The 15,852-nt window shown below is 41.4% G+C and overlaps 1 protein-coding gene across 2 annotated transcripts; it reads left to right on the forward strand.

The window, feature by feature from the left end:
* Nucleotides 1-131: 131 nt before the first annotated feature.
* On the forward strand, nt 132-7,606 carry LOC112232406 (interleukin enhancer-binding factor 2 homolog). 2 transcript variants are annotated; one of them, XM_024399416.2, is made up of 15 exons: nt 132-279; nt 759-818; nt 1,974-2,016; nt 2,329-2,433; nt 2,648-2,725; nt 2,837-2,939; nt 3,355-3,420; nt 3,685-3,801; nt 4,092-4,170; nt 4,487-4,574; nt 4,967-5,028; nt 5,168-5,282; nt 5,459-5,549; nt 5,630-5,822; nt 6,434-7,606. In XM_024399416.2, exons 1-14 carry the CDS (start codon nt 275-277, stop codon nt 5,779-5,781), a joined length of 1,164 nt encoding a protein of 387 aa, XP_024255184.1. In that variant the 5' UTR covers nt 132-274; the 3' UTR covers nt 5,782-5,822; nt 6,434-7,606. The 2 variants fall into 2 exon arrangements, with proteins under 2 accessions (XP_024255184.1, XP_024255185.1); XM_024399417.1 differs by lacking the exons at nt 132-279; nt 1,974-2,016.
* Nucleotides 7,607-15,852: the final 8,246 nt, after the last annotated feature.

Here is a 15,852-nt window from a genome sequence, read left to right on the forward strand (position 1 = left end):
TGTATCAAAACAAGTTTCGTCGATATTCCATCTTAATTCGTTCGATAACGTTATGAGGAAAGGGGTTTATTGGATACATGTGTCCTTTCTTTCTGCGAACTTTTTTGTGGTGGCTAGTTTTCAGGCCTTATGTACTGGTATCGGGTAATTGGAATAGATTTTTTTTTATCTAGACCTGGCAACCCTGGCTCCATTAGTAGTCTGCCTGACCGGCATTGGATGCTGGTGATTTTTCTGTGAACATCTACATTAAAACATCAAAACGTCTTACGCGATGAGGTAGTTTCATACATCTGATAAAACCACAATGTTAGATTATATTTATACAGTATCCAACTGTAAAAGATGTGTAGACAGGTGGAATTTAAAGGGGTGGTTTAGGGGAGGTTGTATTAGCTAGCAACGTGTAGCGTGCTAACGTTAGCCCAGCTAGCCCTTTTTTCTTCACAATTAGCCGTCTTTGTTAGCCAGGTGGCCTGTAGCATAGCTTTACTGATAACTAACTAGTTAGCTACCTATCTACAAAGCTATCCATCAAATATCATTGTTAATGTATGATTATGTAGCTAGCTAGATGTGCATTGTTATGTCTTGGTAAAATGAATGAATGAATGAATGAACAGTCAGTAGCTAGCCCCGTTAGCCATGCTATGGAAGCAGCTAGCTAGTTAGCTGCTGCTGCCTCTTCAGCAAATTAGTTAATGTGGTAATTGCTATCACCCAACTAACTACTGTATTGATAATGTAACCAATTCCAGAGGCGATAGGGGCAGGGGCCGGGGTGGCCGGTTCGGGTCACGCGGTGGACTGGTGCAAGGGTGAGTAGCTAGTCAGCCAGTTGCTAGAATAATAATATTGGTATACCACTTCAAATTGAGCATGCCTGCTTTTAGTTTTGTGTGATGCAATAATGGTTGATTTACTATGCCCACAACTGTAAAGTTAATCAGTCCAATTTATAATTTAGGCCAATGAGATGTAAGGTTCATGAGGTAACTTTGCTAACTAAAATTCATAGAAGAATGCCAAATCAAATGTTATTGGTCGCTTACTGCCAACAGTACAGTAATATCCAACAAATTACACAACATATACACACATCTAAGTAGGAATTAATATTAAGTGACTAAGAATGCCGTAGAATAGTATAGAATATAGTATATACATATGAGATGAGTAATGCAAGATATGTAAACCTTATTTAAGTGACTAGTGTTCCATTCCTTAAAGTGGGCAGTGATTTCTAGTCTAATCCTATAGGCAGCAGCCTCTAATGTGCTAGTGATGGCTGTTTAACAGTCTGATGGCCTTGAGATAGAAGCTGTTTTTCAGTCTCTCGGCTCCGGCTTTGATGCACCTGTACTGACCTCACCTTCTGGATGATAGCGGGGTGAACAGGCAGTGGCTTAGGTGGTTGATGTCCTTGATGATCCTTTTGGCCTTCCTGTGACATCGGGTGCTGTAGGTATCCTGGAGGGTGGGTAGTTTGCCCCCGGTAATGCGTTGGGCAGACCGTATCACCCTCTGGAGAGCCTTGCGGTTGCGGGCTGTGCAGTTGCCGTACCAGGCGGTGATATAGCCCGACAGGATGCTTTCAATTGTGCATCTGTAAAAGTTTGAGGGTTTTAGGTGACAAGACAAATTTCTTTAGCATCCTGAGGTTGAAGAGGCTCTGTTGCACCTTCTTCACCATGCTGTCTGTGTGGGTGGTCCATTTCAGTTTGTCAGTAATGTGTACGCCAAGAAACTTGAAGCTTTCCACCTTCTCCACTGCGGCCCCGTTGATGTAGATTTGAGGGTGCACCCTCTCCTGTTTCCTGAAGTCCACAATCCTCTCCTTTTGTTTTGTTGACGTTGAGTGAGAGGTTGTTTTCCAGGCACCACACTCCTAGAGCCCTCACCACCTCTGTATCTGTATCTGAATGTCTGGTGCAATATAAGATGCGTCAATGTTTATTGGCCCCTTGTTTCAGGTATCGGCCATTTGTCCCCCACATTCCCTTTGACTTCTATGTGGTGAGTATTTGCCACTTTATGTCAAGCATCCTTCCCGTATACATGAGCTCTTGCACCAATGGTTATTTCGAAGAGAGCATATCAGTGGTGCAGCATGTAGCTCACTTTCATTGAAATCAACAATTTCTCATTGCCTCATTCTCCTGAGTCAGACTGTACAGGCAGACTGTAATCGATGGAGATCAGCTCACCTACTCATACAGAATGGTCTAATGCTCTAGTCAAAACGACACGGATCTTGTCAAAGTAATACAGTAGCGCAGATAGGGATGTCAAGTGGACAGTGCTAAGCTGTCTCTCTGGTTCCCCCAGTGTGAGATGGCCTTCCCCAGAGTGAAGGCAGCAGCGGATGAGACTGCCTTCAGCGAGTGTCTGCTGAAGAGGAACCAGGACCTCAGCCCCACACCCGCAGAGCAGGTGGAGAACACGCACACAGACCTCTCTCTCTCAAACATTCAATGCACTACTCTCACTCGGTCATCCTCACTCAAACCACACTTGCTGGATAATTTAACTCAAGCTGTTGTATGCACACATCAGCATATTCCTTTAGGTTATGTGCTAAACAACACACTCCTACGCTATGCTTATTTACATTGACTACATGCAAACTCTCTGCTCCCCCTTTCAGTCCTCTATCTTGTCCCTGGTCACCAAGATCAACAACGTCATCGACAACCTCATCGTCGCCCCCGGCAACTTTGAAGTGGTGAGTTCCAGACCTTAGTGGAGAATAACGTGCCGAAATGTATCTGTATCTTGGATAACATATTTAGCCATGTACAATAACAATGGGAATTTCTTTCTCCTCTCATTCCAGCAAATTGAAGAGGTACGTCAGGTGGGCTCATACAAGAAAGGCACCATGACAACGGGACACAATGTCGCTGACCTGGTGGTCATCCTCAAGATCTTGCCCACGCGTGAGTTCTGTGTGTGTGCCAACAAAGCAAAGCCCATTTGATACATTATTTGATTGGTCTTCAAATGTCAACGACGTTGATTGCTGCACAGCATTTTGCAATATTGCTGGGTTATAATACATCTACATTTGAGTCATTTAGCAGAAGCTCTTATCCAGAGCAACTTACAGGAGCAATTAGGGTTAAGTGCCTTGCTCAAGGGGACATGGACAGGTTTTTTTTTTTTTTTTTTTTTACCTTGTCAGCTTGGGTATTTGAACAAGCAACTTTTCGGTTACTAGCCTAATACCGCTAGGCTACCTGCCGCCCTAATATAAGTCATTCCTCATCCTGGGCTGTATTTCCCATAGCAGCCATTTTGAAATTGTCTCCATTGGTTGTACTGAGCCTCCATAATGAAAGTTGTCTCTTGCAGTGGAGGCTGTTGCGGCTCTCGGCAACAAAGTGGTGGAGACCCTTCGCACACAAGACCCTGCTGAAGGTGACCGATATTACACAGCTGCGTTTGTTTTCATGTAGCCACATTGCAACATCAGTCACTGAAGTTCGATTTAGCTTTCAATAGCATAAATTCTGCTCCTATTTACCTTTGTTGATAGGTCGTGCCATGTTGTTTTAGCGACGAATTCATTCAAAAGTGTAAATACAAGGATAATGTAGGCATGCTGGGTAATAGGATACAGGGTATTCTACATCTTCAGTGGTTATGATGTAATGTTGCCAACTGACTCCCTCTTTGTCCTAGTTCTCTCCATGCTGACGAATGAGACAGGTTTTGAGATCAGCTCTGCCGATGCAACAGTGAAAATCCTCATCACCACTGTTCCCCCCAACCTGCGCAAGCTGGACCCCGAACTGCACTGTACGTACATTCAGACGCACACACACACGCAGTACAATGTGATAGAATGTAAACATGAGCTGCCCTCATAACTACACTCATAGAGCTACATAAAAAGAAGTCAAAACACTCCGGTAGATGCACTGTGATTGGCACAAAGCTCTCTGTCATGCATGCCATAAGCATTCATTGTAGACTGGAGGCAGCTTGTGTTTGCGTTTTTTAACGTAGATGTATTATCTGTTTTCAGCTAGACAATGGTGCTGTAAGTGGTCATCATGGTGTCGGTGACATGGTCTCTTTCTCCCCAGTGGACATCAAGGTGCTGCAGAGTGCTCTGGCCGCCATCCGCCATGCCCGCTGGTTTGAGGAGAACGCCTCCCAATCTACGTAAGGCACCTTTTTTAAAAGGTCTTTTACCTCTCAGCCCGTTTACCCTCACAAACCGATGTCTCCTCAGTATGTGTCTCAAATGATGTAATAGGTCCTCGGTCTCCTTTTTTTCTTGAACCTTTCACATCCTCAATATTTCTCACAAGTAAAGGAGGAATAAAGGGAGACTTTTTATCCTAAATGTTTCAGCCATAATGACCTTTTGTCCCTTTTATTATCCTGTGTGCATTGTAAATGCCAATACAGCAAAGCGCTGACGAACTTATCTTCTTTAAAGTGTTCAACTCGTGTCCTGGTTATTGTTGTTATTTAGGGTGAAAGTGCTGATTCGCCTGCTGAAGGATCTGAGGGTGCGTTTCCCCGGGTTTGAACCTCTCACCCCTTGGATCCTGGATCTACTGGTGAGTCCATTGCACTGACCATAGTTCTACTGGATGTACAGGTTCGGCCACTACATCCCCCATTCTCACGACTCAACACTTAACATGTGATCGTAGTTAGCCCACTGCATTCATCATAGTTATGCCAAAGTTCAGTTCTACTGGTGGGGACACCACACCTACCATTAGCACAACTACTGGTAAAACCATTAGAATGTAATGGTGAGGCACGATAATGGATGATTTAGCTATTTGTTGTGAATTACCACACACCGAGCAAGTCACCTGGCTAATATGTTATGTTTTTTGTGATTCTCTGTCTTTGCTATTGTATTGTCCCGAACTGAAAGCTTGTATCGTATCACTGTATAACTAAAGGAGGAATGAATAAGGAATTAATTGTTTCTGCTCAGGGTCATTCTGCGGTCATGAACAACCCCTCCAGACAGCCCCTGTCACTCAATGTGGCTTACAGGTGAGTCTTCTCATTCCCTCAGTCAGTTGTTTTTCAACTGTAGGTGTCTTTTGTTGACTGTCTCATTTCCAAAACATGACTTTGTGATACTTTCTGGCGGTGCCTTTATAATTTTTTTTGTTAATGTTGCTCTTTTCAGACGCTGCCTACAGATGTTGGCCGCTGGACTTTTCCTGCCAGGCTCAGTGGGCATCACTGACCCCTGTGAGAGTGGAAACTTCCGGGTGCACACCGTTATGACCCTCGAGCAGCAGGTAATATCTTCGCTTTAGCTGCCTTCATGGTACAGGTGTGGGGAACCTTGGCCTTGGTGACAGGGTTTGCTCCAGCCCAGCACTAAATCACCCATGATCATATGTGTTTGGTTAGGATTACTGTCAGATGATTCACATAGGTATATCAGTTGAAACTGTGTGTCTGTTTTTTGTAGGACATGGTTTGTTTCACTGCTCAGACGTTGGTCAGGGTCCTCTCTCATGGAGGGTACAGGAAGATCCTGGGCCTGGAGGGTGATGCCAGCTGTGAGTACCTCATCTCTCGCTCTCACTCACACCCTTTTTCTCAAAGTAAACATTAAATAAATATACCTCACCCCCCCCAGACCTGGCTTCGGAAATGTCCACATGGGACGGCGTGATCGTCACACCCTCTGAGAAGGCCTACGAGAAGCCGCCAGAGAGGAAGGAAGAGGAGGATGAGGCACTGGAGGAAGGAGGAGATGTCGAGGATGAAAGCATGGAGACACAGGAGTGAGGAAGAACCCGGAAAGTGATGTGCCACCAGTGAGCTGCCAGGTACCAGTAGCCAGTCAGAAAACCAGGCTCATTACCAGGCTAGCTAGCTAGCTAGCTGCCTAGCTTATTGTTACATTTCCAACAGTAGCTTAGTTAGCACATTAATGTAACGTTCTATAAATTAGCCTAGTTGCTAGTAGCAAATCCCATTAATGTATTTAAGAGTTTTAAAAAATCAACACATTTTTTTGTTTATTGAGATTAAATCACTGTAATGCCAAGTCATAACAAAGTAAGCTATGTAGCTGCCACACATTAACAACTCACCAGCCAGAGACTAGCCGGTGATAATAGTGCATGGAGCCATCTACTGTATCAGTGTTACAGGCGAGAGTATAATACGAGAGGGTTTACGAAGGACATTCTTTTGTCTTTGAGAACCACCCAACTTCGATTCTAACCCTGTGCGCAGTGATGGTGGAGCCAGATATTTTCTTGAGGAAGAAAAAAAAAAGATCAATTGGTTAATGGAAGACAGGCAGCATCATTAGCGTTGCAAGTGACGGGGAGTAACAAATATTGTTAGTGGTTGGATCCAATTCACTCTTTTACCCGTACAATGTGATCTGAGGCTTAACAACTTTTTATCCCCCCCTCTTGTCGCCATCTAGAGGATCCTGTGCCACATCTTTTTAAATGAACGTTTACCCCTGACCCTCGCCCCTTTGTCCTTCAATGAAGTTCATGTCCACTAATGAATTGACTGCAACGACCTGGACCAAAGTTCTCCCACTGGACGGAGAGACTCGCATAGACTGTTACTGGTCCCTCAACGCCATCAACAAAAATGAAGTTCACGGCCTTTCCAGAAAGGGACGGGTGTTGCTATCTATTTGTATTCCGTGTCTTTGTCTGTTTTTTACTTTGTAGCAGCAATGATGACTAAATTAAACAGCTTTTAAAAAAATAAAATATGTAATGCCTCTTTACGTAAATACAGTAATGCATACTTTTTAAATTATTTTTTTCAAATATGTGGCTGGCTGGATAGAAAATGTAGGCCCCATGCTTGTGAAAAGACATACTTCATTTTCAGAGGTTAGATCTGGTCGTGTAATTACCTCCACAGATCATTTCCAGTCTAGGTACCCTAAATTTGACAAACCTTTTTTTAGTATTTAATTTATTGGATCACAGTTAAACTTAAATGCTGTTTTGCAGTTCAGATTTGAGAGGTTACTGGTAAGAGGAGCATTTAATTCAAAACATAATTGTCAACAAAACAATCTGATCATAAGATGCCATGTAACTTGTGAAAAACATTAACGTTGATACTCCTTTTTATATCAAAACTCATAAACACGTCACTGAATAAGGATCATGATTTAATTGATGCAAGTGTTAGACAACTTGGTATCAGTTATAGGTAGGCTTATTGTTTTTGTTTACCTTGCTAATTACCAAACGTCTCCAAATAATGCTCTTAAGTTGGCACTGGAAAATACCTGGATCTTTTGATTGGACTCAACATATCCTATTAAATTGCTTGAGTGGCTCTCTGTCACTAAACCCTCTCTCAACGTTCCATAATGGGGTGAAAATAGCAGCCATCTTGGTCAGGGAGAAATCCAAAACCAGTCTAATTGGAATTGAAAAGCAGTAGAGGCATATGTAGTGTGTTTCCTGCTTTTACTTATGCAGGAAATCAAAGCAATGCATGTGATGTATCAGAAATTGTGTAATGGAATTAGAGTTAACTGAAAATGTCATAATTTATCAATAGTTTTATATGGGTTTTATACACACTTTCTGTATAAATAGTCTTTAAAATATATGTAAACAGACCATACATGTCTGATTTGTGTTTTCTTGGAAAGCTGTGAGTGCTATTATATGATACTATATCAGTACTTGTTGCATTTACAGCTTGTCTAAGTCCTGTCATCAACTGATTTCAGCCGATGTATGGCTGTGGGTTGACTGCATTGTTTGAATGGAATGTTGGCATATTGGCAGTTAATTTGACACATTTAAGGAATCATTTGAATAATTCCTCCTAAAACTGTCTGGCTAGCAAGCTAACTCGCATGCAGTGCAGATAAGATATGTGTAAAATAATGAATGTGAAGAATTTATCACAGGACTGGTAAACCATAGTTGACAAACTCCCTGACAAGGTTAATGTCCATTCTATTATTCTAATTCTGTGTCATCTTTTCTCTTTTTTTAAAAGTTGTAGCCATCACAATAGAAATAGGACTTACAGTAATACAATAGGGCCTAATGAGGTAACTCTGAAGACTGCATAACATTAGAACAATTGATGACCAGCCACAAGTAGCATTGCATGCCTGTAGATGGCATCAGCGTATTGCAGACAGCAGCCAAGCTCAAGTGACTGTTGCTGAAATCCCACTTATGGTCTATCTATCAACCCTACAATTCTAAAGGTAGCTCATCACACTCTGTACCATGATCTTATCATTTACCAAATCTAATGCTATTCTCAAGAATTTAATCCGAAACAGGATATTCATGATATTGGATTATATTCTTACATATAAATGGCTCAAGTCCATCCAATGGTGTGTTGACTGAATGAATTTAGACACTTCGTTGCAGTGAATTAGTGTCTGTTCGAGATGGCCTCCAAGTGGTCTTGGTTTTGATGCAGTAGACCTTATTAACCTAACAGTGCGATCGTCAAGACATTCGGACCTCTTGGCATTACAGCTAAGGTGTTGGGTTGACAGTAGCATGGGTTCAGGCCCCGGTCGGGACTAACCCCTGACTTTGCTATGTAAAATGTACAAAAATCTACATTTCCCAATGCTGATTATAAGACTTTTATCTTTTAGCATTTGACAGAGACAGTGTGGTGGTAAAGCACTACAGTTTAGTCATCCTATCTTATAAACGGGTTAGGCCTTAACTCTCTAAGCCCAGGTCTTATAGAACGGTCTTTCAGCCTTCAACAACCAGCTCCTTCAAACTTAGTTTGTCACAGTTAGCTATATCATAGTTTATTGTATTGCATAGATCTCTCAACAGCTCCTTTTCAAACAATCATGACATCTTCCTTCCAATTTTCTAACAACTGAGCCATATCTGTAAATGCCACATCTGGTTCACTTTCCATTTCCCTCCTTTCTGAAGCAATTGCCTGGAACAGCCTATTCCCCCCCCCCTCCCCCCAGCAGGAGATAAGCAGGGATGTTTGAATAGGAGTGAGACGCAATTTACTCAGTCGAATAAAACTGGCACTCGGAATCTGGGATCCTATTGAGTCACACAGGGGCGCCCAGCTGTTCCAATGACACCAGGAACAGAGGAAAGACATGGATTAAGCACCTCAATCACAATGACGATATCAGAAAAATTCTTGTTTGAACCGATATTTCCCTGCTGAGAAAATAATTTCCCTTGAAACTCATACCGATTCATATCTCGCTCGGTTAATGGAACCTTATAAAGGACTGAAAATGAACTGATCGTCAGGAAACGCGAGCGGGGGAAAAATTCACATGGCATGAAATGAGTTGTCAGCGGGACAAAATCTCAGTGTACTCTATGGCTGGGATTGTGAAGATAGACACAATTGTGAGCTGAAAGTAGCCTAGATGCATCAGACACTTATTAAAATAGTGCAGAAAATAGGAACAAGTGTTCTCAGACTACTAGAGAGCATTTGGAGGCAGCATGATGGTACAATCAGTCTTGTCATTGGCTGAAACCCTGGACATTAGTCCGCAAAACTGGACATTTAGTCCCATGTAGCCTTATATACAGTACGTTTTTCCAGCATTATTTCCCATAGAGTGAGCGTTGTCTTACCTGTTCCTTCAGAGAACCTTGGTTACATACTGTACGTAATGTAACCTTTCAATATCTCAGGTCCAGATCAGACTCTTAATTCAGAGGATGAAAACCTACAGGAGTCAACTTCGACACCCTCCTCTCTATAATCACTGTCCTGGTGACTCATCTTGTCTCTCACTCAGAGGGAACAGTTTCTCAATGGCGCCGTGTCAATGATAGTAATTGAAATGAAACGGAAAGGACATGCAGCTGCTGTCGTAGTCTCATAATGTGAAATCTACATCATTAGCTTGCAGTCATAGCAAATGGCCATAAATGAGGGACTAGTAAGGGTGCCATTTAAACAGAGTGCCTAGTTGATCTTTACAATCTGCCTGGTTAATTACAGTACTTTTACCCAATACCGATATACCCTATATACTTGGGTCAAGTAGTAATGGTTAAATGTGCAACAACATTGTTTTTGAACTACCATCACATGACAGTAACCTTGTCTGAGACATGAGGGTTTGACATTGACGCATGTCCTCCATTTGATGTTGGCCACACAGTTGATGCTTATCATCTACGTATGTCACATCCATAATTCCCATGCTCCACACCACGCTGATGCTAATTTGTACTTTGTCCAGACGAAAATAGTGTGTCGACTGGCCATTAGCTTAGCGCTAAACGAGAAACAATATATTTGTCATCCACATAAGCAGAAATAATCTTCAGGGTCAGGAACTTGATGTAGAAGTTGCTCCTGATCCTAATTTCCCCAACACCAAATACTGACCTTATATCTATGAGGAGGACATCAGACCTGGACCAGTGGTTGGGAGGAGGGTGGTGTGGCTCTCTATTCTAAGCCCTGTTAGGCAGTAGCTCGTCTGCTATTTGTAATCAATAGTACCTCCTGTCTCCTCCCACAGAGAACATCTCTAGACAGTTGCTCTTTCTTCCCATCAATAGCGCCAACATTTCCTCATCAATACCCGGGAACCTAACTCCAAGAATATCCCTGTTGTCTCAAGACACACATGTATGTTTGACTCCTCTCTAGTATAACAGTTCTTCTCAGCATCTCAGGTACGAAAGCAAGAAAATGATCAGACGTTCTATGCGTCTCTTAGACCGCTTTTTGCAAAACATTAAATACAACTATTTTCAGTATTTGTTTTGATGTGTATGGAATTGTTTGGTTAAATATATATAAAATGAGAGTAATTGCTCAGAATTCTGTACCTTTGGATAGTTGACTTCTAATTTTGATCATCATGATTTAGTAACTTGGACTCAATAGATAAGTATGGTTGCATTAATCTTTTTTTTAGGGGTTCACAGTGAAGCTGTGAAACCTACTTATTCTCTGTTTAAAAAAAAAAAAAAACTTTTTTAATGTACATGGCCAAATAACTCAAGCATAGATTTGTTCACTTTTTTTCTAATTTGGCACACAGACAATTAAGGCCATTAGGGTGGCAGGTAGACTAACGGTTAAGAGCGTTGGGGCCAGTAACAAAATGTCAGTGGTTTGAATCCCAGAGCTGACTAGGTGAAAACTCGGTTGATGTGCCTTGGAGCAAGGCACTTAAACCTCATTGCTCCTGTAAGTCACTCTAGATAAGAGTGTCTGCTAAATGACTATGTAAATGAACAACTTAGTCAAAAATAATGGTACCGATTGGCCTGTAGATGGTGTGGTGCTGTTATAACCAGTCTCACTTATACCCTCATACCCGATGACCTTGAAACTTTGTATGTAGGTTTCTTTCCTCATGCTGAACAAATTTGCCTCAAGGACCCATAAGGTCCGCCTAGATAGATTTTGGAAAACCAAATAACACATCTCTGGTACATCTCTAAACTTAGTTTGAGAAAAGCTATGGGATTGGTTAAGAGATGACTTGAGTTATTGCTCAATCATTTAAGTCCTTTGTAAATCCACTCCACAATGGCCTATCAACATGAAACTCTTTAGGGTCACCAAAGCCATCACCACGATGAACCATGTTAAGTTTGGCATTGATGTTTAAAAATAAATAAATAAGGAAACTATTAACGCTGATGCTCAAAATTGCACTGTACCTATAGATGCACCTTCACCTATAGACGCACTTTCACCTATAGATGCACCTTCTTCCATAAGCCATAAGTTAGATTGACTCCAGATTTAGTATATAGACTCAATTAATTAGCCTCTAATGAATTTAAGAATGATTAGTTTCTGCATTCAAAGTCGGCAAACACTACACCCCTAGATGGCACCATATCACGCCAGGGCTATAAGAACAGAACCGATGGACATGGGGCCATGAAATTTGGTATTTAAAATGTATGTATATTTCTTTGGAAGCTGTGTGAATATAAAGTCACTGCAACCATAGATGGCTGCACCAGACCAGTTGGTGGCAATATAGATGTCATTGGCACCATAGGATACTAGAGCAATAACTATTGATCAAGTGGACTTTGTCTCATGCAAATGAATGTTACATTTTAATTATGCAGACGAACAATATGAAATATTGTGAAAATAATACTGAAAATATTTCACAAATCTTAACATAAACCATTAGTCAAATTGACCCCAGAATTGCTATACAAACTCGATACATTAAGTAATGACTTTAAGAATGATTACTTGCTGCATTCAAAGAACCAACCTACAGCACTAGACTAAACTTCACTTGCATCATCCTTGTGGAATTGATAAACATGGTCATGCTTTTACAGATTGCACATGAAGGAGGATAGTTCCTACATGATAGGGTGCTTGCTTTGTTATCCAACTAATCTTGTGTCCTATCCGTCATCATGTGAACCCCATTCATTGCTGCTCGCAGTTATATTCATGAATGTATTTGCAATTTTGACAGTATAATAGTTTTGGTTCATGCATTTGTTTCAAGAAGGTAACTACCTTTTGAAAATAAATGTACTGTTTTGCAAAAGGACATAGAGTTATGTATCTTGTGAACTCTTGTTTTGAAAATCAACAACATTATTCCAAAAAATGCTTGTACGCGATTAGGAAAAACTGTAACTTTATTCTCAGTCTTTAGTTGAATGACAGATTTCTCATCTCTTCTCCTCTGGACCACCGTGTACAGTACGAAAGTTTTCATCTTGACCAATTAGGAATTTAATGATGAAAATGTTACTATTCAAAAGTAGGGTAAAATCAAAACCATGTCTGGTGTCAGTCTGAAATTTCCTAAACTGGCTAAAGGGCAACCAATTAACTGTGTCTTTCGATTGGTTGGTTGCACCCTTTCACTGCAACCCGGGCATGCATACAGTTTGATGTGACTCATACTATTATTTTGTTTTGTTAAGTCACATTTCAAACCACCTTTGTAAGTGGTTTTAAGTCAGATTTAAATCTGATTCCTGGCCATGTGTCTGAACAGTCAAATCTGATTTATTTGCCCTCAAGTGGTTTTTAGACTGTTCTTTGACAGTTTGACAAGAAAATGTGGTAGCTAACTAGCGTGCTAATGGTTTACAAACAAATTAGTGAATGTGCCAGACAGCTAAGCAGCTAACTAACTAGTTGACTGCTGTAGTTAGCCAAAAATGACTTGTTTTGAAAGTTGGATAATCTTATACTTTCAGGCTTTAAAAGTGTTCTTACACTATGATTTTGAACATTCAAAGCAGCAAGGAAGCGTCCATGGCAGGTACTGTTGTCACTTTACAGTGCATTCGGAAAGTATTCAGACCCCACAACTTTTTCCACATTTTGTTACGTTACAGCCTTATTCTAAAATGGATTAAATATTTTTTTCCCCCTCATCAATCTACACACCATAATGACAAAGCAAAACAGGTTTGTAGAAATGTTCTAGTCTCCCAGTCCCTGTACCTGAAAAACATCCCAACAGCATGATGCTGCCACCACCACCAAGCTTCACTATAGGAATGTGGCCAGGTTTCCTCCAGAAGTGACGCTTGGCATTCAGGCCAAATAGTTCAATCCTGATTTCATCAGACCAGAGAATCTTGTTTCTCATGGTCTGAGAGTCCTTTAGGTGTCTTTTGATGAACTCCAAGCGGGCTGTCATGTGCCTTTTTACTGAGGAGTGGCTTCTGTCTGGTCACTACCATAAAGGCCTGATTGGTGGAGTGCTGCAGAGATGGTTGTACTTCAGGAAGGTTCTCCCATCTCCACAGAGGAACTCTGGAGCTCTTTCAGAGTGACCATCAGGTTCTTGGTCACCTCCCAGACCAAGGCCCTTCTCCTCCAATTGCTCAGTTTGGCTGGGCGGCCAGCTCTAGGAATAGTCTTGGTGGTTCCAAACTTCTTCCATTTAAGAATGGTGGAGGCCACTGTGTTCTTGGGGACCTTCAATGCTGCAGAATATTTTTTATACCCTTCCCCTAATCTGTGCCTCGACAAAATCCTGTCTCAGAGCTCTACAGACAATTCCTCCAACCTCATGGCTTATTTTTTTCTCTGACATGCACTGTCAACTGTGGGACTTTATATAGACAGGTGTGTGCCTTTCCAAATCATGTCCAATCAATTGAATTGACCACAGGAAGACTCCAATCAAGTTGTAGAAACATCTCAAGGGTGATCAATGGAAACAGGATGAACCTGAGCTCAATTTCGAGTCTCATAGCAAAGGGTCTGAATACCTATGTAAACAAGGTATCTCATTTTTATTATTAATACATTTGCTTTGTCATTATGGGGTATTGTGTGTAGATTGATGAGGGTAAAAAATAATTTAATCTGTTTTAGAATAAGAATGTAAAGTTACAAAATGTGGAAAAAGTCAATGGGTCTGAATACTTTCCGAATTCACTGCTTGCTACATAACAGCTCGAATGTGGCAGCCTCACTATCTCAATATCACTCCTCGTTTCGCTGTTTCTTGTCCACACTTCTTGTCTCCATGCCCTCTGGAAAGTGATCAAAGCCTTGTGCAATTGGCTGCCTTCTCTCAAATTCAACGATTCCAGCTGCTACCAGGAACTTGTACTGCTGTGCCACAGATTACCCATGGTTTGCAGCTGCACAAACCCATAGCACAACAAGTCACCCTTACGGGACGCGGCAGTTTCCAGCGCTCCCTCTTGGGGGCTAACTGTAATCAGAAATGCATAGTTTAGTTGAGCTTGTCAGCTGTGATGCCTCCTACAGGCTATGGCCTCCTCTGATTGAGGGCAAAGAGTCTGAAAAAGTCAGCAAATGAACTGCTGTAACTGACTTGTTGCATCCTACGACATATACATATTGCATAGGCCTGCAGTGTGTTGATATTCATATTGGACATCTGTTATTTGTAGCCTATTTGGTTTACATTTACATCAGCTTCTGCCCAGTGACGATTTGCGATGGATAACAGTGTTTTGTTCCTAATTAGTTGCAATTATCTTGCACGGACTCAATGAGGTGGGGAAATGAATGGATGGGAAAGTGAAAGGTCTTGCTACATACGGTATTTACCAAAGGAGAGGTGAATGTGGTTAATATGTCATTGTCCGTTTTCAGCTAAGCCAAGATGGTTTCCATGGGATACCTGAACGTGTGGTACATTCCCTAGCATTAATTAAGGCCGTAGGTTAGTCCCCACTCCCCACACTTCTCTGTATAGGTTCTGTGTGGACTGCTCTTTTTTTTCCATTTATATGACAGATCTATAACAGTTTTTCCTCAATCGCGTACAAGCATTTCTTTGGAACAATGTTGTCGATTTTCAAAACAGAGTTCACGAGACACAGAACTCTGTGGCCCTTTTGCAAAAACAGTAAATGTGTTTTCAAAATGTAGTTGCCTTCACAAAACCAATACATTCATCGAAATTATATTATACAGTCAAAATTGCAAATATACTGAACAAGAATATAAACGCAACATGTAAAGTCTTGGTCCCATGTTTCATTAGCTTAAATGATCCCAGAAATGTTCCATATGCACAAAAATATTATTTCTCTCAAATTTGATTTGTTTACATCCCTGTTAGTGAGCATTTCTCCTTTGCCAAGATAATCCACCTGACAGGTGTGGCATATCAAGAAGCTGATCATTACACAGGTGCACATTGTGATGGGGACAAAAGGCCACTAAAATGTGCAGTTTTGTCACACAACACAATGCCACAGAGTTTTGAGGGAGCATGCAATTTGCATGCTTACTGCAGGAATGTCCACCAGAGCTATTGCCAGAGAATTTAATGTGCATTTCTCTACCATAAGCCACCTCCAATGTTGTTTTATAGAATTTGGCAGTACGTCCAACCAGCCTCACAACCGCAGACCACATGCACATCCGGGT

Source organism: Oncorhynchus tshawytscha, linkage group LG13 (genome assembly GCF_018296145.1).
Source record: "Oncorhynchus tshawytscha isolate Ot180627B linkage group LG13, Otsh_v2.0, whole genome shotgun sequence".
NCBI lineage: Eukaryota > Metazoa > Chordata > Actinopteri > Salmoniformes > Salmonidae > Oncorhynchus > Oncorhynchus tshawytscha.

What these genes read in the sequence shown, in the direction of transcription:
- LOC112232406 (XM_024399416.2), top strand. An exon ending in CCCCCGGCAACTTTGAAGTG is followed by an intron (nt 2,726 to 2,836) that starts GTGAGTTCCAGA and finishes CTCTCATTCCAG; the next exon opens with CAAATTGAAGAGGTACGTCA. An exon ending in TCACTCAATGTGGCTTACAG is followed by an intron (nt 5,029 to 5,167) that starts GTGAGTCTTCTC and finishes TGCTCTTTTCAG; the next exon opens with ACGCTGCCTACAGATGTTGG.